The 23,227-nt window shown below is 39.0% G+C and overlaps 1 protein-coding gene across 3 annotated transcripts in view; it reads right to left on the reverse strand.

The window, feature by feature from the left end:
• Positions 1–23,227, reverse strand: part of ARID1B (AT-rich interaction domain 1B) — a 325,304-nt gene that overhangs the window by 127,328 nt on the left and 174,749 nt on the right. The window contains exon 4 of one of the 3 annotated variants that reach the window (XM_053972621.1): positions 16,316–16,357. The exons of the other annotated variants lie outside the window; for them this stretch is intronic. Within the exon in view, the coding sequence (XP_053828596.1) occupies positions 16,316–16,357 (42 nt within the window). The remainder of the gene's footprint in view (positions 1–16,315; positions 16,358–23,227) is intronic. 3 annotated transcript variants of the gene reach the window in all.

Below are 23,227 nucleotides of genomic sequence, written 5' to 3' on the forward strand. Positions count from 1 at the left end.
TTTTCTACTTATGCCTCCTAGCACAAACTTTATTGTGCAGTAGGGAGCAGTAACTTTGAAATAATAACAGATAACGTTGCATTTGAGCCTTATTTCCTGTTATTTGGGGCCTCTTGCCTAATTTTTTTTTTAATACTAAAATGACAAGGGGGCAAAACCAATTACAGAGACAAGGCAACCTGCTCTTAAACTGATTAGCCTAGATGTCAAAATGGTCGTATTCACTTTTACTGAACATCTTTCCAGCAAAGCAAATCCACTCTCTTCTAGACCAAGTGTCATATACAAGTGTACATATGCAAATATGTACACTTCAATCTACCGACTGGTGTTTGATCAATTTACATAGTTGAGTGGCTCACTCAGACTCTCTGTGCTGTGAGGTTACATGTCCCAGAATGTACTGAGCTTGTTGGCATTTCGAAAATTAAATTTAGAAAAACGTATTACTTAACAGTTCTTTCCCCTAAGTTACTAAAATATTTAAGTGTAAGATATTCTACGTCTAGATAAGGGGATAAATCAAAGATCAAGACAATGAACTTCCATTCAACACCAGCCCTTTTCTGCACCTTTCATCTCTTTACCAAAACACAGAGAGATGAACCTTGAGGGAAGCAAGCCCTGGAGTGAGACATTCCAGGCTTGCTGAAGTATGCAAGGAGACCACAGTGCAATGGTCGCATGTATCTGAGTGTACTGAAAACCATCTTTCACTTTTAAATTAGAACATGCTGAACTCAAATAACTTTGCAGAGCAAAATAGGAAGTGCAAGACTAAAATAAGAAGAGACAATTCTAACCAGAGAAAGATCTGGAAATTTATCCAGCCCTGACAGGCCCTTTTTTCCCCCCCACACCTTAAAGAGGCACCAGTAGGAAAGTGAGAAGGCAAACTCTTCTCCTCTGCTGAAGCACAGCAATCATCTGGGCCTCACTGGAAGTTCATTTCAGATTTTGCACACCATGGCACCTAGTTGTGGGTAGACTTTAGGCTCCACACAACTCTTCATCTTGGAAAGCCCTCTAATTGAGGGGTCTCGAGATATTTATGGTTAAGCAGGAGCATCCTGCCGAGGGTGGCACTGGACCCCCCAGAGCTGTGGTAGCCAGCCCACAGAGCACCACATGTGATGGGCTAGGCCAGTGCTCCCCCAGGAGTGAGGTTCCTGCTGCAGTTTAGCACAGCACAATTTGCATGGTGGGGATGTAGAGGTAAGGCACCACTGTCCTGGCCAATACCATGAAGTGACAGGCATTCTTAGTAGCGTTGTTTTTAAAGTATGTGCACATTTGGGATTTGGAATGTATATTTCATCAAATTTAGCAGAAAGATGGTCTCTGGCAGAACACGATAAAAGGGGGTATGTATGGAATGCAATCCCTAAATTACACTGTCATAGTTTAGAGTAGAATTACTTTAACTCACTGTAAAATATTATAAACTAACTCCAAATCTTAGTGAGCAATGCTCTCTGGCAAAATGTATATTCACAGTAAAGATCTACAAGAAGAAACTGTGGCAATAGATGCAGCATGAAAAAAAAAAAGAACCAGGTGCTGCCATAAAAGGTGCTGTTTTTAATTACTTTTAATTTTTTCATAAGATAATCCAATATTTAGAAATTACTGCACAAAGACTTTATTACATATGTTTGAAATATTTCTATTCTAGACTGAAGATTTCATTCTGTCTAGTCTGAAGGAAATAAGTGGCAGGGAGCAAAAAACAAAAAAAAAAAACAAAAAACAAAAAACCAAAAAAACCAAAAAAAAACCCAAAAAAACCCCCCCAAAAAAAACCCCAACAAAACTTCTTTGACTTCACCTCCTGGGAGATTTAGTGATCAGGGATTAAAAATATGTAACCAGCCTTTATCCAACTCCCTACAATTTAAGGCAAAATAAACAGGATTTAACTCTCAAATGTGGAAAGGACATAGCTCTCTTTTTACCTTTTAACACTGGTTTTCTTTGTTTTGCTAAGACCTTGTATTTCAAATCTGCTGGCGATACAATCACAGCACATTACCCATGCACAGCTTCTCTCCAGTAATTACAAAACACTATGAGCACAGCCCAGACAAATGAGGGCACACATTCCTTCCTAGGAAGGATGCATTCTAGTGTATCTTCAAGTCCTAGCTCAATCCCTCTGAAATCAGAGAGGGATCTGCCCCACACTGTTCTCCTTCTGGGCCATGGAGTACCAACTTGATTCTCTGCACAGTCCTATCCAAGATTATTTTTAGCCCAATTCTCAGTTGCTGTGAGAAAAATGCGTCTGAAACAAATCTTGAGAGCCCATTAGTTCAAATAATGCTGACTCCCTGGTAAAGCCAATGGAAGAGAGGTGGACTAAGTGATTTACAAACCAAATAGCTCTGCACATCACCACCAGCAGCTGGATCTGTGCCACAATGTGTGTGTACATATGCCTGATGATAATGTGATCCACACGATTCTCTGTTCATGTATTTTGACATCAAACTTTTGACTTCCATTTTGGCAAAAATGAAATGGACAAAATGACAGCCCAGAAGGAGCTGGGGTACCTGGGGTTGGTACCTCCCTGTTTTCTGCAGGGAGGAGTACTGCAGTTACACTGAGCTCCTCCCAGCTGTAGAAGGCCCTGTCAGCACCTGGCTGACAGGGAAGGAGAGCAATTGGAGGGGAGTAGAAAATCCTGAGAAACTTTTTGCAGACATTATAGGAAGATTTAGTGACCAGCTATGATATGAACCAACTTAAGAAAAAATTGCAAGATCAGCAATTATCTCTTTAGAAGCCATGCAAAAATCCTGCCAAAGAAAGAGGAAAAAGCCTACATAACAAAACATAGGTACATAAGAAATAAAATTTTACATGTGTATTTAAATAGACAGCTTTGTCTATATATATTTTATATTTCCATGTGCATGTATAAAAACACAGTTTTGAGTATTTTAATAGAAGCAAGCGCAAATTGATTTAAATTAATCTCTGAACATAGTGGAGAGCCAGCAGAGTAATTAACTATGTTATTTATTAATTACTATAACCATACCAACTGTCCTTTCTCTTCATCTCTCCAATAAAAACAACTCACTGCTAATCCACTGCAGCTGCAGAAACTTCTATGAAACATTAGTTAAGGTAATAAAATAGCCCCAGTTTTAGGTATGGAGGATCCATTACTGCCCTTGAATCATTTATGTCAGATTATAATCTTCAGTAAAGAATTTGATGTTATTTCAACAATCCAATAATTCACTGGCACATGCTAGCACACAAAACCATTTTTAAAAAATTACACAGCAATATAATCTGAATAGGAAATCGATCACTGAACAAGCTAAATCTCCATGAAGGAGAATGACTGGAAATGTGGGATAGAGGTGGGAGGGTAGAATGCAGTGAGCAGTATCAGAAAAATGAACATATAAACAGGAAAGGAGGAAGGATCCTTTTCAAGTAAAGATTTCTTTCAGTATCTGCTGGCACTTTCTTTTTATCTACCACTAGTTCCCTCTACTGCAGTCAATAACCTGAATGGGCATAAAATAGATTTTTCTCATGGTTTGGATCAACACAGGATATAAACCACAACTCAAATACATTTCCATGTGCTAAACTCAGCAATAATTATTGTAATCCAATTGCCTATATATAGCATACTTTGGCAATTGAGGTGGGAGGCACAGGGAATACAGAGCAAGAAGGAAGGTAAGAACACGTTGGCTCAGATTACTGCCTTCTAAATCTACTTTTGTTTTGCTGGTGTATTGTTAAATCCTTTTTGTGCTTCATAGGAAGCTACACATTTTGAAGACAGTTAGTCATAACAACTACTTTATTTTGTTTTTGGATTAAAACGCCTATGATCTGCACACCCTGATACCTGCTGATTTCATGCCCTGCCTTTTCCCATCAAAGCCTCTTCTCGGCTCTCCACACAAGGAAATCTCATTTATCAAAATTCTGTTAGCGTAAGGGGAAGGGCTATGCTGAGCTGAGCCGTAGCCTTCATTAAACATGCAGAACATAAACTGCTGACACTAAGCACAGTCAACTGGCAGCATGGCAGAGGAGGGGAGAAGAAAAAAGGAAAAAAAAAAGAGTAATGAGACAGAAGGAACGATGTGATGGTGAAATAGGAATAAAAGTCGCAGTTTTGCAAAGCATTTAAGTCCTACTGGAGTCAGTGAGATTTAATCACAGACCTGAAGTTAAGCATGTGCTTAACTTTGCCAAACAGAAATAGATCACTAAATTATGAATGGAACGATCTATTTCTGTTCCCAGGAACACGGATACTTTGTTCTCCTGACCAGTCCCTCAGGGAATGAAAAAGGTGAGGGGAAAAAATGATAATAAAATTGGAGAAAACAATCCCTTCTTCAACTCAAAATAATGGTCTGGATAAAGGAACTGTATGTTATATTTAACAGGATTAAAAAGGTTGCTACCCATCATTTAGGTTCCAGGAGATAGAAAATAGCAAGTGCCATTATGGTCATTAATTTCAACGTGGTACCAAAGGCCGGGGCTCTGAATAGAAGAAAAATGTGTAAATTTGGAAGAAGCAAGTATGAGAACAGGAATGCATTAAAAATCAGAATTAGGGCTGAGGGCAAACAAAGTGGCTTTTTGATTTTTCACTTCATGTACTGTTCTTCGTATTTTTCCTCCCTTTAATTCTCAAAGATAGCTGTGTAATGCTGCCTACAATAGAAACTTGAATTTAATAGGCACGAAGCAGAAGGTGTGTAGCATTTTCCTCTGATCACAAGGAACAAGCACTTAGCTGTAAGAGATCCACAATGACTCACTGCAGGGAGGAATCAAATGCATCACAGGTACATGCAAGCCTTTTTTATTATTATTCTACCAACTGAAAATGCATTGTAACATACAGCCCTAGGAAAAAAAAATCAATTTCAAACCACCTAGTCCTATAAAAATATATAATTTACCAATCATATATGCCTGCATTTACACAGTTCAAGGAGAGCTAAGGCAGATGCAAGGCAGGAGGATGGGGCAGGAGATAGGTGGAGAGGGATGTCAACATTTCCTCTGTAAGCTTTTGCTGGTATTTATAAATAAGATAATAATTCCAAGTTGAAATCGTCTCAGTACTAAAATGAATAACTTACCATCAAGTTTCAAATAGCAGCTAGAAGTCATTTTACTATTTTAGATATTATCTAAAAAATAACAGAATATCAACATATTCTGATACTTTCACAGCTGTTAAAACACTTCTTCAAAGTTAATCTGAAAGTAAAGTACCATAAAATTAATGGCTGGATTTTGCCACCCTTTTCCATTCTGAATGTCATCATATTCCAGCGAGAAAGAATTTAGCTCTGAACAACTAACTCTTGGCATAGTATTAACTTTTTTTCCCTCTTCCAGGGTTCTGTGTATATGCAGCTTTAACAGGAGAGCAGAAAGCAGACACACTTATGGAAATGAGGCATACACCTTGACCATTCATCAAAAGTGATTTCTGTAATTAAAAAAAAAAAAATAAATACTATATACATTTAACAGAAATCAAAAGCTGCTTTTATGTCGAAAAATTGTTTTTTTTCTTGAGGTCACCTATGAACTAGAACAGGACAGTCCAATTGTTCTATGTTCTCTTTCAACTTGCAAACAATGTGGTATTATCACCAGTTTTTTTAGCTTTTATTCTGGTCAACAAGGCGCTGCAGCCTGCCATATAAAGCTGCACACCACATGGCACCATTCAACAGTGTATCTGGGTCAGCTTGCATTTTTAATGTGCTCCATTAGCTTTCCCTTGCTCACTGTATCAAGTTTGAACTTCTCCTTCTCACTTTTCAAACCTCTCTATAACTAAGCCAGACAACACACAGGATCCTAACAGTATTGTGATCACCTTCAACATTTGCTCCACCAAAGACTGCAGTTCTAAACCTATTGCTTGAATTCCATGTTTTTTCCAAACCCAGCATCCCCTCAATTTCTCCTTCAGGATCCTTTTCCACAATACTGCTGGTAAAAAAACCAAAAAGCAAAAAAAAAAAAACAAACCACCACACAAAAAAAAAAAAAACCAACAAAACCAACAACCAAAAAAAAACAAAAAAAAAAAAAAAAACAAAACAAAAAAAACCCCACAAAAACAAAACACAAAAACACCACAAAAAAAAACCCAAAAAACCAAACCAAAACAAAATAAAAACACACACACAAAAAAACAACAAAACAAACAAACCCCACAAAAACCCACCCACCCACCCCCCCCCCCAAAAAAAGGAGAAAAAGAAAGAGGTTACCTAAATAAAAAACCCCAATGCTTTACCCAACGTAATTCCTTCCCTCAGTACTACTTGGGGCATCTTAACAATTTTGACCTTGGCAGCATTCTGCACGCACCAATGCTAAACAAACCTACAAGTTTGCATATAAACAGCCTACATACCTATATTACTGTAAAGCTTTTGCAGAATCCTATGTGTTATAATGGTATTTAGTTACTTCGGTGCAACAAAAAACAGTGCCACATGATTCACTTCATCACTTTCCTTCATAAACAGCAGTTAACTCACTTCTTAAAATACATTTATTAATTTTTAAATTAGCATGTATTCTAACTGCTCCTCCCACAAATGATTTTAAGGTGTACGTCCCTCCATCAGAGCACAGCCTTTGCCCAAGGACTGAAGTTGTAAAACCACCCTTGATACAAATTACATGTACAAGGTAATCAGTCCATCAGTTCTGACACAAGGAATAGCACTGTGAGGAAGTTTTGCAGGAGGGTCAGGGAGATTCAAACAGATTTTGGTAAGTGGGGGGTGGAACTGGATGATAGAATGAAAACAGTCACATTAAATGGAATGGTACAAATAATGCTTATTTTGCTTCAGATTAAAATGATAATGCAAGTTTTAGGAAAGAGACTAAATTCGTCTGTTGTCTATCTCATGCAGTAGCAAGGATTTAGTAGTGAAATCATAAACATACAGAATGATTGTTACACTAAGCATCTGTCACAATAGTCACATGTGTGTAGTATAAAACCATGTAAAACATTGCAACAGTATGAAAATCATGCTAATATGATCTGTAATCTTGATCCTCCTATATAAAAAATATGAAAACACTGTATAATTAACTGTTCACCAAGAAAATCAAAGGAATGACCTAGAAAAACAAGACTTCCCAGTGTCATCCTAATCTAATAAAATTATCTGTCAATATCCCAATTCACTAGAAAACCCTGTCTCACAAGAAGAAATTCTTAAAACGCAAACTGAAATAATTGAATCTTCAAAGCTAAAAAATTATGTCTTCTGTAAAAGAAAAATATGTTCAGTAAAAAGCCAAGGATTCTGCATTATTGTCATTGTTTTTTCCTCTTGGAATCTGCAACACGTCAACAGCACTTTTCCCAGCAAAGCAGAGCTCTAAACACACCTGTCCTTGTCTCTGGGAAAAAAAAACAGGGGAAATGAAAACCTGAATCACATCTGTCTACCCAACAACTTTCTCATGCTCCTCTCTGCAATTCCTATTCCTCAAACCTAGCATTAGTTTTAACAAGCCAATTCTGAAATCAGGGGAAGCAGCCCGTAGCATATATCTGATTTTTTTTCTATATCTGTATAAAAGTATGCTTAAAAAAAAAAAAAAAGAAACACATTAACAGTAGCTTTATTTAAAAAATAAAATAAATACTTGTGGGTTTTTTTGTTGTTTTAAGTTCCAATCTGAATGGGAGCATGCTTTCTGTAGCAAAGTGGTGTTGGTTGCTGCAGGGCATGGTTCTCGTCCCACCAGTTGTACAATCAGGTAGAATTTACAGAAGAAAAAGAAATCTGGTCTGACTTGCTCATTTCATCAAGGAGGTACAGCAAATTATTTGCAAATATTCTGAACTGCTCTTTTCCTACCCTTAAACAAAGAGACCACCTGCTTCAACATTTATTTAAAATGTGCAGGTATTTACAAGCAAACTTTGTGTTCTAATTTTTAGATGACTTGGTAAATCTGATACTCCCTCCACGTTCAAACCAGCAGCGTAAATCAAAGGGGCCACACTGTGGGCCACACAAAGGGGAACTCTAAAGGACCTGCCTGGTCCGGCAAGCATCATCCCCGTTTACATGTCAACAGGAGGCAGCTGAGCGAGGGAGGATGCTGAGCAGCACACCCAGCCAGACAGCTCAGGCACACCAGACTCGGGCTGCCTGACTGCACCCACCAGTTAAAATTTAATGAGCAACAGAAGGAAGACTGAGAAAATAAATTCTTTTTCTCTGGTAGAAACTTAAGTTGCTGTGATGTAGTGACTGGTGTTAAATGGTCGGTTCAAACCTTTGAGGAGATGCATATTCCCACCATGAAAGAAGTACCAAATTTTGCATTCTTCTGGCATTTCTATGAAGTTTGGAAAGGGAAAAACCATACTACAGACTGCCTCTTCATAAAAGCAGCATGGGGAAATATGGATTGCTGCTGCTGCTGCTGCCACCACAAAAGCTGGATGGTTCAATGTTGCAGCAGCTCATTTTAATATAGTGGCAATCTAAATGGGCATAGGACCACCTAAAGAGAGATACTCATCAATCAGAAAAGCAAAATTAGTCACTAAGTCTTTACTGTGAGGGTTGTGAGGCACTGGAAGAGGTTGCCCAGAAAGACTGTGGATACCCCGTTCCTGGAGGTGTTCAAGGCCACCTTGGATGGAGCTCTGAGCAACTTCATGCAATTGAAAGGTATTCCTGTCCATGACAGACGGGTTCAAACTAGATGATCTTTAAAGCTCCTTCCAACCCAAACCACTCCATGATTCTTACTTACAGATGTCACTTGAGCAAATACCTAACAGTTGCTTTGAATTGCATACACATCTTCTGAAACCTCCGCACTGGTACTCTCAGAAAGGCAATGGAAGCTTTAAATTCATATCAAAATCCAAAATGTGGCCACAATCCACACCTTGATAACCTAAGCGGCGCAGTGCTGGAGAGGAAGGCTGTTCATCACATTTATGTATGTCCAAAATAAAGATGATATAGGAAGAAAGACAGCAGTTCACATTTTCTTAGCACTAATTCCAGCTGGTTGCAGGGCACGGGGCCAACCACAGGCCAACGATGTTCAAGGGTGCTGAGGAAGGCGTGTTTACCATCTGTGCTCACTCCAGCTTGCCACAGAGTGCTTGGGAGCTTTGTAAAATAAATGTTACCACATACCCATGTAAACTGCCTAAGCCTAACCCTGAGGCCATCAGTATTTATTCTGCAAGCACCATGAGATGCTTCATGCTGAAAAGGAACATTAAACATGTATTTATGGCTAGCTTGGATCACTGGCAGAAAAAAAGGAAATATCCAAGAAAGCCTGATATGCTGTACACACACAGGGACATTGCCACAGGAGACACATCCTCCCAAAAGCTTAACCTTGCCTTGTCTTTCCTGAAACTACAGGAGTGTGGGCACAGGGCACAAGGAGGAGAGAATCAACTCTTATTACATCATTTATCCAGCTGATCTTGACTTTCTGAGAAGTGGGGCTTCTTAGCTAACATAGCTTTTTTTTCTCCTATTTTGTGTATTATTTTGTCTTTTCTTCTTTATGCAGGATTGTTATGGAATTGTCCAGACCCACCTCCACTGCACAAGGAGGCATCACAATCTCCAGGAAGCCAGCACTTTTTTCCATCCTCCCAGAGAGCTTTAAAATCTTCTCCATATGGGAAGTGGGACATAGTTATGAGGAGCGGGGCACCACAAGTGGGTGTTTTTTGGAATCACCCTCCATACTCGAGGTGGTTAGATACACTCCTCTACTGCCTGCAGCACTCAGGACAAAGCTGGACCACAGTTAGGACTGTGTGATGGATGGAGAGGAACTTATGGCCACAAATCTCTTGGTGTGCCTTTTAACTAGTATAAAACTAATTGGGGAAAAAAACCCACAAACCACAGAGGTATTTATTGAGACTAAACTTACCAGACATTAAGAACTATTGATTATGGAGATGAAATTTGTAAAACATCATCACGGTTTCTCGATTTTATGTTTTCTTGGACTGTCACAAATAGCATAGCAGTGATATGCACAGGTTGTTCAGAAAGAAACCTGTTCAAGTTGCTGCTACTTAGTCATAAGTGCTTCAAAACACTTTGATACATCTGTAAGCAGACCCTAAGACTATAAAAAGAGCACCTTGTTCCCTGCTATAATGCCATTCTCTACTCTTGGAAAACACCCAGCACAGAGGGCACTCAGGAGACTTCTGCAACCCCAAAACACAACTTTAACAACGAGTCAAAGAAAAAAGTTTGGAAAATCCTTTTAGTCATCTGAACACCTCAGGTGAAACAAGTCCACAAAGAAATGAAAAACAGAACTGGGGAAACATGCAATCCTAACTCTCCTGTGAGTAGCAAAACAGAATTTACTGGAGGTTAATATGAGTATCTATTCTTTCTAAGCTAAAACAAACCCAAAAACTTATTTACAACTCCCAGGTTCCTACCTAAGTCAACAGTGCAAAGACAGATGTAAATGAGGACTCATTTCTCTGTATTTTCCCATATACTAAGCACACACAGACAATCCAAGTGTCAACACATCAAAACAGAGATAATTCTGACCCTTGAAAACATTCTCTTCTGAAAAGGATTAATTGGCTTTAAAACAATTTAATTTGGCTTTGAAGATGCAACTGTTATTAGCAACCACCAGATGGCAGGAGCAAAGGCTGCTTACAGTCTTCAACAAAAGAAAGCTGTCTTAAATAAGGCAAGCATTAGAAGAGAACAATTTTTATGTCTACTTTTTCTTCTCTTTCAATTGGTTATTCTCATTTTCTTTCCAACAAGTATTATTTTATTGCAATCAAGCTAATACATAAAAAAAAGAAAAATGTCTCTTGAGAACATGTCTCTCAATTTTATCTCATGCCATCTCCATCTCATAGCTCAAGGGTTCTGTTACAGATATTGCAATAACAACAGTTTCTTTCTAAGTTTGCACAGTCATAACTCAAAGTCAGCCAACAAATGTATTCCCTTTGATGTCCTATGCTTCAAACCAGGAAGATGACACATAGCTACACTGTGTAGCTCAATTTACCCTTGGGATTTGAACTTCTGCTATCTGGGATATGAAAATAAGTAGACTACAGAAGATGCACCATGATGTGCTGATTGTTGCAATAATGCAGCATCTACAAGGTGGAGAAAAGCAAAACCCCTCCCCTAAAACTATGAACCTCCCCACTCTGCCCAGCACTCCCTCACCAAAGCAACCCAAAAAACACCTTAATAAACTGGAGTAAAAGTAGTATGTTTGGGAGGAAAAATATTTTAGTCCTGAGCACATTTGATTCTTAAAACATGTATTGTGTATCAGAGAAAGAACACTTTAAAAATGCAATCCAGCAGCACATACTTTAGAAGACTTAGGAATAGACTCTCTAAACAACTTACAGTTACTAAATTATAGAGACAAGGTCATCGCTTTATGTTGTGTCATAAAACAAAAATACAGCTAGTTTCACGAACAATGCTGGAAGCTCCACCATACAGACACATCCACATCAGAAATACCACCCTTGCTGTATTTCTTTGATAGAGCTGTCTCTCCATTATGCTGATTTCTCGATCAAAGAGAAAGCTTTACTCCTGTATTTGTCTTCCGCAAAGGAAACACAAAATCATTCCTACAGTGAACACATCCATCGGGAATGAGATTCTTTTTCCTCAACCCCAGCAGCACACAGTCCCAGAAAAGAACAGGTGAAGCTTGCTCCTACTTCAAACCAGTGTGAGATGCAGTTGTGTGGTTAATTCTGCCTCTGTACATTAGCAAACATGCCACTTGCAAAATATGAAAGGCTTTCTTCCCTGCCCCGTTTTTAAATGACACCTGCAAATCACTAATCCAGTTGCCATTTATTTCCATATGTCAAATTACAATCTTAACTTGTGCAAAGCAACATAATAGTAATGATTAAGCCAATTACATCACAACACAGCTTAAAATGACACACAATGGAAGGATTAAAGCTCACTACCAAATAAGAGAGTCCTGTTCTTGGTGGAGCTCCCCCACTGTGGGAACAGAAGTATCTCTTTTCCTGTTGCCCAAACTTGTGAGCCTTCTGACATGTAGCTGCTGGACTGCCATTAACAAACTTATCTCTATTAATGCAGCACTAAGCTGGGATCACTGCACCTCGGCATTAGCTGTGGAGGGCAGGCTCTGTGGCCAGCGCTGCCAACACAGCTGATAGCACTTCACAGGTCCAAAGACAGGTTGGGACACGTGCACGAGGTGATCTCACCAGCCTTAACTGAATGAAGCCTCCCCTACCCTACGTTATTTGGGTCAGATGGATGCTGACAGTAAAAGCCTTAAGGAAAGGGAGGGAGAGTAAACTGAGCACAGATATTTAAAAAGTCAGGCATCCTGTTCTAGATAGGGATAACAGACACCATTTGCAGCCTGTATGAAGCGTGTGCTACTGCATTTGACACCGTAATTCCAACTGATGCCAATATGCAGCTCCTACAACAATAAAATGAGGGTTAAATCTTTACATAATAACCAACCTTTCAGACTAAGATTTTCAATTCTACCTCAGGGATAAAAAGGTTCTAATGGAAATTGAGCATCTGAATCTCTTAGGAGGATTTGAAAAACTCCCACACTCCTATTTTTATTTGTTCATTGCCTTGGTCTTTAAATGAGCATCATTCAAAAAGGGTAATTTTACCTTTTACTTCTGCCCTGGGCACCTTATTTTTTTCTTTTTCTTTTCATATCTTTGTATTCCTCCTATTTTCTCTGCCATCTGCAAACACTGGTCCCATCTGCTAAAATATGACTTCCTACTCAGCTAAAATAAACACAAAATAAATTGGTACGTTTAGTATTTTACACATCATCATTAGGCTTTATAAGATTAATGGGACTCAAACAGTTTCTAACTTTGAAATCCATTCCTGTGTGTTGACTGCAGACTTGGGCAGATATCACTCCATCTACTCCATCTATAGAGTAAGAGTGAACTCTTATTCTAAGTTACTTTCTTGGCAACTATGGTTTTGAAGGAACTTACTACATGTTTATCCTCATCAGAATTTGAACAAACCAGGCATGACTATTAAGCCTGTCCCAGATCACCTATCAGCTGTTTATGATTTGCTATGTGGTCATTCCCCCTACATCTCTCCATGCGTAACCATACATATATATATATCACAACCCCTCTGAATATTGAAACAAAAGAACCAGTCAAAAGCTGGAAGGCTTTTTTCTTTAAAAACAAACATGCATTCAAGCACACACACACAAATAAATGTGTAAATTAAACTGAACACCATGTGTACCATCATTGAAAGAGCTGTTACAGCACACCAAGAGCTTCCTCCTTCTGTAAAATTAGTTGCACAGAAAGCCGAATGGGTTTACTTCCTTCTATTCAACCAAAATAAATCTTTGGACAGCAATGCAATCAAATCTGTACATATTTATACTTATCAAACAACAACTTTTTTGAAAATGTGCTTAGATTTTTATGGCCTTTTACAGAGCACTGGTCTCACATATGCACAAAATGAAAACAAGAAGTTCATATTAAAATGCAATTTTTACTCTAATAAATGCCTTATGCCCTACATTTATTTGGGGAAGACTGTTTACTTATTAAAAAGTTGAGGAGGAGGAAACATTTCTAAGGACTACTTTTTAATGGTTTGCAATTTGCACCTGTTCCATGCCTAAGGAATAAAGACAGGATTTGGTACTACAAGGTGCCTTCTCCCTGGGTATTTTGACAGTTTGACACAATTCTTTTTGTTTTCATTTTATTTTCTAAAATAAGAATTATTTTGTCTAAGTCCATATGCATAATTTGTATCAAAAGCATCACACAGCTGATTTCTACAAACACTTACTAGAATGATGACCATCATCCAAGACTCAGCCATTCAAGGGGCACAATACATCAGCCAGATCTTCACTTTGCCAATGATAACTACACCAAAGCTGAAAAATGTTCTGATGTCTCATTCAGAACCTTTTCCTGGGAAACAGTCCTATTTGCTGCCAGTATGCATATTTACCATGAGACTGACATCACGGAGAATTTAAGAATAACAAATGGCATTGTACATTCTTTTAGTAGTCTATAAATATCTTTTTTTTAAAAGACACTATTCTTGTATGCATCTACAGGCAACACAGCCTGTCAACAGCCTAAAACTAAGTGGCATCTAAGGATAGGTGGACTGGATGCAGTCAAAAGAAGAGTCATCCCCTGCAGCAAACTGTGCTTCTGCTCCTGCATACAGAGGGGCCTGCCCTACAATGTTTCAAGCTGAGATATATTCTACACCCAAACCTGAAAAAGATAGCTCCCCTCAACAGTCTACAATAGCCCTGGAGGAAAATTTAGACTAAAAGCAGGTACTAAGGAAAGCACTGCATGGTGCGAATTTTTAACTTTACATCCTTCTCAACTGTGTTACCTGGCCAACTGTGTTATCCTATCAACTTATTTCCTAATTTATAAAATTAACTTTTTTTAATTTAAAAATTTTTGCTTATACACATCCTCTGTTGGCACACAAACTCATCTGTTAATGTAACAGAGACACTGGCATTTATTTGTCATTGAGACAGACGGTAAAGAAAGCACCTCTTAAGGGAGAGAAAGGAAGAAAGTGCTTTTGCAGCATCTCTAAATAGACAGCAGAAATAAATTCTGGGATTAACAAGTTTTGGATGATACATTTAGCTTTCTTTTTGATTGATAAAAAGTACATGACATTCCTAGACACAGACAGTTCACTATATAACCTAAAGCTAAGAGAGTTTAAAAGATCCTGATAGTTCTGAAGATGAATCTTAGGAAAAAAGATGGTGGGACTCTGGACATTGATGGTCAGAGCTGGTAACAAACTGATTCAGTTTTGTAAAACAGAAGCTTAGCAACAGAAAACTCTTAAAACATTTTTGTAATAAAAAGGAGTTTCAAAGGATGTCCATCAGGATGACAAGACATAAAAACACCTTGTAAATCTAGCCATGAAAAAAAACTCAGAAGCCTTCTCCACAGTGTTTTTTTTTTTAGCTCTGAGAGTGACTGGCGACAATAATCATCAGTAATATTTCTTTTTACCCACCTAGTCTGAAGGATTATGGAGATGAGCTCACAAGAGCTGACCCTCCAGGTTTATTAAATATTCAGTGAATATTCTGTATGCTTGCTGGGTATTAAATAAAAATCAGAAAATACTGCCAACTACCATACATTATATACTTCAAATAATACCAGACTAGCTCTGTTTGTTTTCTAATAATTTATTGAAATCACTTTATCACATATCAACATAAAAATGTACAATATAGACACAATGTAAATTCTGGCATCATGCATATTTATGTACTTTTAAAGCTTTTTTTTTTTTTCCTGATGGTTAATTTTGCTTATTGTATTCCAAATAAACCTGGAGAACTTATTTAATATTTACTTGCTTTTCCTTTTTACCTTAATAGTAACAGCACTGCTGTTTTTCCACCTGCAGTAGCATCACAGCATATGGGACTTCAGCAGCAGGAAACTCTTCACTGTCATGATTTAGCCTACTGTTTCTACAATCTCTTTTTTCCCTTCCCCATCCACTCTTCCTGGCTCTATGGTTATAGCCTACACACAATCTGCCCTCATTAAAATCATCTGCTATCAGTGCTCAGTTAAAACAGTGGTCATCATCACAATGCTCACTGGCCAAAGAAACTTGAGCATTAGGTAGGACACAGCCCATCCATGTAGCTGGGCAGGTCTGAAGTCATCTCTCCAACACACACTATTGCCCGCCACACGCTGATCTACAATTGAACACAGGGTGATGCAGCTGTTCAATGCACTACTTTCTACTCGAGATGCTCTGTGAAAAAGGGCATGAACAAAGTGGCTTACTCAGTAGACTGCCAAGCAGACAAGTACAATTTCTGAGTTGCAAATCTATGGAACAAGGACAAATTCAGCATTTGGGCAAGTTCAATCATAAAAACTGCTGCTAAGCTGACATTACATGTTTGCATGTGGGTTTCTGCAAGTAAAACTTGCTCACAGGTTTTATACCAAGAAAAAGATTAAGACAGCCCGTGTGCCATTCTCAGATTACCACACACAAGGGGAAGTTTCTGAATTGATGGATGCAAGTCACAGAATCCTCGATTCTCAGGCTGAAAATTGTCATTTTCTGTGGCATCACATCCAAAAATTCATATTTTTGGGACCTATATAACAAAACTGCACCAAGCTACACACCTTGTGTCCAAATGTAGCATCCTCAGAGGCCAAGACTTCAACCTGAAATTATAAGGAGAAAGATAATTTCAAATTTAGCCACCACCAAGAACCTCTTTCTCCTGAGCACAGCACCACAGTCCAGGCAAAGAAGAGATCTGTAAATGAAGGTGCCAGTCTGGATCAACTCTAGGAAAACAGCACATGATAGATGTGCAAAACTAACAGCTGACAATAAAAGTCCTCAAGTGAGGAAACGCTGAGAGCATCCCTCATGACACAAACAAGGTTTTTCCACCTGAATGACATAAGGAGTACCTGCCAGTGTTCCAGAATTTACTGTACTACGGCTGGAATATTTTTCTCCATACAGAGTTTTGTCTGCACCAAAAAGCTGCCTGAGCACAACCAGAATGATCTGCCATGCTATGTCCCTGAAAAAAAAAAAAAGCTGGAAACCCCTGACCTTTTCCTCTTCCCCTCCCTTCTAAGCAGGCTGGGTACTTTTGCACCAGCACCAAGTGGAACAGCAACAAGGGGAAACTCTGCAGCCAAGGTCTTGGTTGCAGGTTCCTGTCCTGTCTTGCACAAGAGAACTCTTTGAAAAGTAGAATTCGGGGAACACAAGCTCCCCAGGCAAAGGCTGAGAACAGCTGGCTGAGAGATACAGTGAATGTTTGAAAGTCTGAGAAAAACAAGCTGCCAGGTCATCGAGTGGTGCTCCAGATCAAAGCCCTTGCTTTGGCCACACACTGGTGGTCACACTGGTGGCAAAGCCATTGCTGATTGCCACACACTGCACAGCTCTAGAGTTGATATGCACTAAACTGCGATAAGAGGAACAGACGCAGGAAAGCAGGCACACCAATTTTTCATTAGACTCCTTAAAAATACTTCACACTTCGGCACCTTTCACCTGAGAATATCGGTCTTTTATGAATTCTAATTAATTAAGCTTCCCAATACACCAGTGAAGTCAGAAATGTCATCATCCCAATATATAGAGAGAAGAGTGAGGCAGAAAGAGATTGAATAATTTTTTAGTAGTTATGTGCCAAGCCAGGGACACACTCATGGAAAGAATCCCAGATCTCTCCTCTCAGGCTCACAGTTTAACAACTAGGAAATTCTCTGTTTCTCTGATTTACATCCTATTTAGAATGCCTACTGCTGCATTATAATTTATACAACTAGTATAACTAATGCATCTAATCTCCAGTTTAACTTAAGAAGAGTGAAGGATTTAAAGCAAATCAAGAGGGGAAAAAATGAACATGAAGTTTCACCCTGAAGCATGTTATAATGCCAAAGTTATAAACCCCTGAACAAGAGGGTTTATAATGGAAAGGCTGATAAACTAACATTGATGGCAGCACTTAAATATATTTATGTCACGATCTAGCAACATATGGTATTTCTTCATCTCTAAATTAAAAAAAGGAGGAGGAAAAAAAAAAGCGGGAGGGAGATAAAGCATTCATAGGAACTAGGAATAAATGAAGAAAATGAACCTGGAGTTACCCAATTGTGACCTGTCCAGGTAATTAGGAATGACAGTAAGAGGCTACAAAATAGCATCTCATTCAATAGGAGGTAGGGGAAAAAATCCAAGTAAATAAAATCAATCTAAAATGATATGATACATATTAGCTCCTTATATTAAGCTTCTCATCCTTTAGGCACTTTATAAATATTAAACAATCAGTCCTGGTGAGACTGATAAATATCCATAATATATTTTACAGATGAAGAAACAGACAGAGGGTTAAGTGACTTGCCCAAGGCCAAAAAGAATAATCAGCCATTGGATTGGAAATAACTGTATGACTGCTTGTCACAATACACTGCCCTACTCAGACACTCAGGTGGTTTCTGAAGAAAGTCATTCCACTATCATAAGCATCTTAGTTAGGGTTAATGTCGTACACATCTGAAGTGTGAATGCTCATTTTCACTAGGCTTACTGTTTTGGGACAGCATCCAGTTACCACACTAGACAGACCCCAAAAGCTTTTTCAAACTTAGTTTTCTCCGTCCAGTATTATGTAGTCACATATCCCAGATGCTATCTCCAGTCTTAATCATAGGATCATAAAGGTTGGAAAAGAGCTCCAAGATCTTCAAGTCCAACCTTTGATGGAACACAACCATGTCAACCAGACCACAGCACCAAGTGCCATCTCCAGTTGTTTCTTGAAGACTTCCAGGAACAGTGATTCCACCACCTCCTTGAACAGCCCATTCCAATACCTGACCACCCTTTCAGTGAAGAAATTATTCATGATGTCCAACTTGAACTTTCCCTAGCAGAGCTTGAGGCTATATCCTTCTGTCCTGTCACTTGTTGCCTGGGAGAAGAGGCTGACCCACACCTGGCTACAACCTCAGTTGTTCTACCTTTCAGGTAGTTGCAGAGAGTGGATGATTATTACTCTGCTGCATTTCTATTGTGGAGATTCATTAGGGAAAAAATAGAGCCTTTCTTGTGCCACAGGATCCTTCTCTGACTTCCTCTTCGAATTCATCAGAGATGTTGATGCGTTGCCAGCCCTGCTGTCCCATTCCTCCTCCCTCTCCTTCCCAAGGGTCTCAGCTGGGTGGACACTCCTATTCAGGGCTGCCTCTCCCCTGCTCTGCAGAAGCACAACATGAATGGGATGGCAGGGAAAGCCTGCACCAACCCAGCACAGATCAGGCAGAGTTTTAGTTTGGGCTCTGCACTGCACTTCATCTGCAGAGAGGCCACCTCACATGCCAGGACCCCCACTGCAGAGCACAGGCATATTGTCAGCACCTGGGTTCTGCTCAGGAAGCTCCTGCTCAGGGCCAAGAGAATGCTCACAACAGCCACAGCTTCAAAACACATTAACACGGCACAATGACCAACACATGTGCAAAATTCAATCTTCGTTTCACCAAGAAACTGAGAGGAAGAACAAATTGTGACATCAAAGAGTAAAACAGACGTTTAAGCTAGTTTAACATACTCTTAGTCTCTTTCACATATAGAAATATTTTCTTTTATACTTAGAAACATAAGGCTCACAGAGACAATAAAATGGCTTGGAGTGAAGATAGATAACAATTCTAATTAAAAATGTTATTGAACAGGTCTGATAAAGCTGCTTCTATTTTTCCAAGAATGATCACACCACTTCTGTGATGTCCTCACCTTGCAGATAATACAACCAAACATTCTCTGTATTCTTTGTTACTATTGTATTTAACAGTGCACTAGTGCATTAGTCATTTCATTTGGATTCTCACCTCCTTGTATAAAGGACAGTTAAGCTAAGTAAGAGACAAGTAGCTGCTGACACCGAGCTACACAACATAAAGGACTAAAACAAGATGTGAGACAACGTGAAGTTTTCCTCATGCTGAGCTTCCAAAAAACCCCACAAAAAAAAAAAAAAAACAAAAAAAACAAACAAAAAAAAAAAACAAAAAACAAAAACAAAAACAAACCAAAACAAAAAAAAATAAAACAAAACAAAACAAAAAACCAAAACCAAACCAAAACAAAAAAACCCAAAAACCCCAAAATGCATTACAACCTAGGCTGAGTGGACCCCCCTCTAGCGGGAACGCTCGTGTACTTCAATCAGCACCCACATCACCCCAGCAAAAGAGAACATTACCTTAAGAATCAGGCAAGCACCATCTCTTAACCGCCTTCAGAATATATCCCTTCCATTCCAATACATAAAGAAATAAACAAGATATTCATTATTGCTTTAAGATAATCTGATATTAATTAAGAACTTCCCATTATATAGCTATTTGTGGCAGTTAAACATTTTTTATTTTAGTTGGCTGTTCTGAGTGTGTACACATGTAAATATCTTGGGTAGGTGGAGTGTTTTTCTTTTACAGTGAAAAATTCACTCTATCACTAAAAAATGCCGACTTGATTCTTAAATGAAGCACTGTTTGAGTTCATGTACATATTTATATCTGTATCAGATACAGCAGCTTTCCCCTAGCTTTCCACTGCTCTGAATCTTTGCTCCAATCCACACTTCCTGCTCCTCAAAATACAGTGCTACAGCTGAATGCTGTTTGCCCTGTATTTAATTTCTATGTAAAAGCAATTTTTGTTCACTGTTCTTTGGTCGGTTTTTTTCCCAGATTATCTAAAGAACCAAACAACCTTTTTTTCTTCTAATTGCACAGTATCCTGCAATTCTGGGCTAGAAGGCTATTGCAAGTGGTAAGGGGTAAATGAAGGGGTAGTATTCTAGGGAGTGTGTGTATTAACCATACATTGTGTATCAATGACACTACAATTAGTAGTTTAAGCAGGAGTATCCCACAGCTGAAGCATGCCTGTCCTGCCTGGGCACCTGACCCTTCCTACAGCTCCCCACTGCTGCCCTCAGTCCAAGCAGCCTTCTGGGGCTGCCCAGAAGGGGTCCAGAAACCTCCTCAGTGCCTGACAAGGTGAACTTCTCACCTCCCTGCACAACTTACATGGACTCCAAAAATGGACAGCTATGGCCCAGACCACTACTGCTTATGTAGTATTCTACGATTAAACGGCTGAATAGAACAGCATTTAGTACTTTTTTATAAGATGAAAGAATTCATAAACATCATGTCAGCCATAAGGACATAATGAGTAACGTGTGGAGTACCCTGAAACAAGATGGGGTGTAGCCTTGAGTCTCTTTTTGTCAGAAGTAATGAAACTTTGTCAGTAGTTCTATTTTGCTTCTCAATAAATGACTCATACAAACCCAGTTCAACAAAGAATATTGCATCGCGACCAAGAGACTTATAGTAAATTACACACAGTCATTTTTACCTCCCTGTCAAAGAAAAAAGGAGTTGAAACATAGATAGAACCCTTGAGGTGCAATGCTGAACATGGCCTTTTTGGAACAAAGTTGTACAACCCAGTGATCAGATGACACAAAGAATCATTATAATTTGTTCTTCTTCAAAGCCATATTCAGCACTGGTTCAGTCCTCAGCTCAGCCCAAGTCCTTCTTGGCTCGTTGAGACATTGTTTGAGATAGGATTAGGTGAAACTAAGCAAGAGTCATGAGAAGTGGAAACCATTAAGAGGAGGAATTACAACCACACTTAATGTCCAGACTGTTATCCAAACAACGGAATATGAAATACCAAGTACACAAGGACAAAATAACTAACTCACAAAAGACAGGGGTTAAAAAAGCCCTTTCCATCTTGTCTGGGGGAATCTGAAAATAAGCACTAATAATAATTTCTGATGCATGCTGATACCCATGTAATACCCTGTTAACATTCATGCTGAGAAAGATCATTGATCTACATTTAACTACCCAGGCAAAAACTTCCAATACAGCACACACTTAATGCTGATCTGAGACTTGGGCTGGAGCTTCTCGGTGTTCACCCAATGGAGCTACTATTTGCAGCTGGCAGGTGAGGGGGTTACAGCTACTCTGGCAAGGGATGCAGTAGACTGGAGCAGCTCTGATCAAGACAAAATATTTTATATGGGCACTTACAGTTTCTGTGGTTCACACAAGAGAATTTGCCCAGCTGGCTGCAAATTTTATAGGCTTTCTATTGTCATTTGTTTGACATTATTATTCTAGGAAAATTATAGCACAGGGCTTCTCTGATACCTAGAGGGTTTTCGCCAACTGCCTGCTTACTAAAAAGGCATGCCTCTGGCTCTTCTAAAATATGCTCAAAACAAAACAAATGTGTAAGTTAATACTTGCATTTTGCAATACTTTTGTTTTCCCTGTTCAGTAACGATCAATCAGTTTAGAAAGAACTCTTTTCCCCATGATAACAAAATCTAAAAAGAATGAGGAAAGACAGGTGCATCCTCTTGAATTACTACTGCCAAATCACCTTCCTGCTGTTGGGGTGCACTACTTGCTCAATCGTGCCAAGACAAAACTGCATCAGAGCGTCCAATTCAAACTGCGTGGTCTTGTACCCGTTTTTGCCCTCTGACTTACGCAGGACTTGGTGGTAACTTTTTCCACTCGTGGGGAGGTAGAGGCTCTGTAGTTCCAACAACTCAGTGGGAGTGGGTCTCATTAGCCCAGGTGCAGAGCAATGCAAATGTAACTCCAATTACTATTTTCACATACCAATCTTGCTGAGCTGCCTATAGGAAATAGCCTGGATAACACAGAACATGGAGGATGCTGTAGAGCTTGGTGCAGATACACCCTCATAATCCTTTTCTAGCATAGATTTTCAGCTTTTAAGGTTTTCCCATCAGCCCACCCACCCACACACCACCAGTTCTGAACACATCTTTTAAATGAAGGTGATAGGAAGTTAATCCAGTTTTCATTTTTCAAAGTCCTTAGTTTATTTTAAAGATGAATATGGCTATAGTCATTAATATCTTTATGAAATCCAGTTTAACTAGCTTTAACATCTCCTCCCTTTGCCATCCTTTTCAAGTAATTAGGATTCAGTAATTGTGGCAAATAATTGTCCTTCTCATTTGAGCAGGGACAGGGACAAACCTACGTGACCCATACTAGTTTCTGGCAGTTTTCAAGGATTTATTGAGGGTCTACACAGCTTTAAATGCACACTGAACTATGATAATAAACTTTGGTAGCTGCAACAATCCTTACTTCCCATTTTCCTCTGCTACCTGCCACCAGTTTTATTTATTTTTAATTGCAATCATGCATGAACTTCGGGCTAGGTTTCAGGTCTGTAGCAAGTGAGTATTGGGCATGTTCCCTGGGCAATCCTTGAATAAATACACCAAAGACACACCTTTGTTATGACCCTGAATCTATGCCTAAAATAAAGGTGAGACAGTCACACAGTATAAATCTCATGAACTAAGGATAGATCAGCTGAAATTTCCTCACTTTCTATACAAAGGCTGTTGAGACTACTTACTCAGGCCTTTCAGTTAAGTAAATGCTATTGCCTCATAGTTTGACCTATGTAAAAAC

Source organism: Vidua macroura, chromosome 3, assembly GCF_024509145.1.
Source record: "Vidua macroura isolate BioBank_ID:100142 chromosome 3, ASM2450914v1, whole genome shotgun sequence".
Lineage (NCBI taxonomy): Eukaryota > Metazoa > Chordata > Aves > Passeriformes > Viduidae > Vidua > Vidua macroura.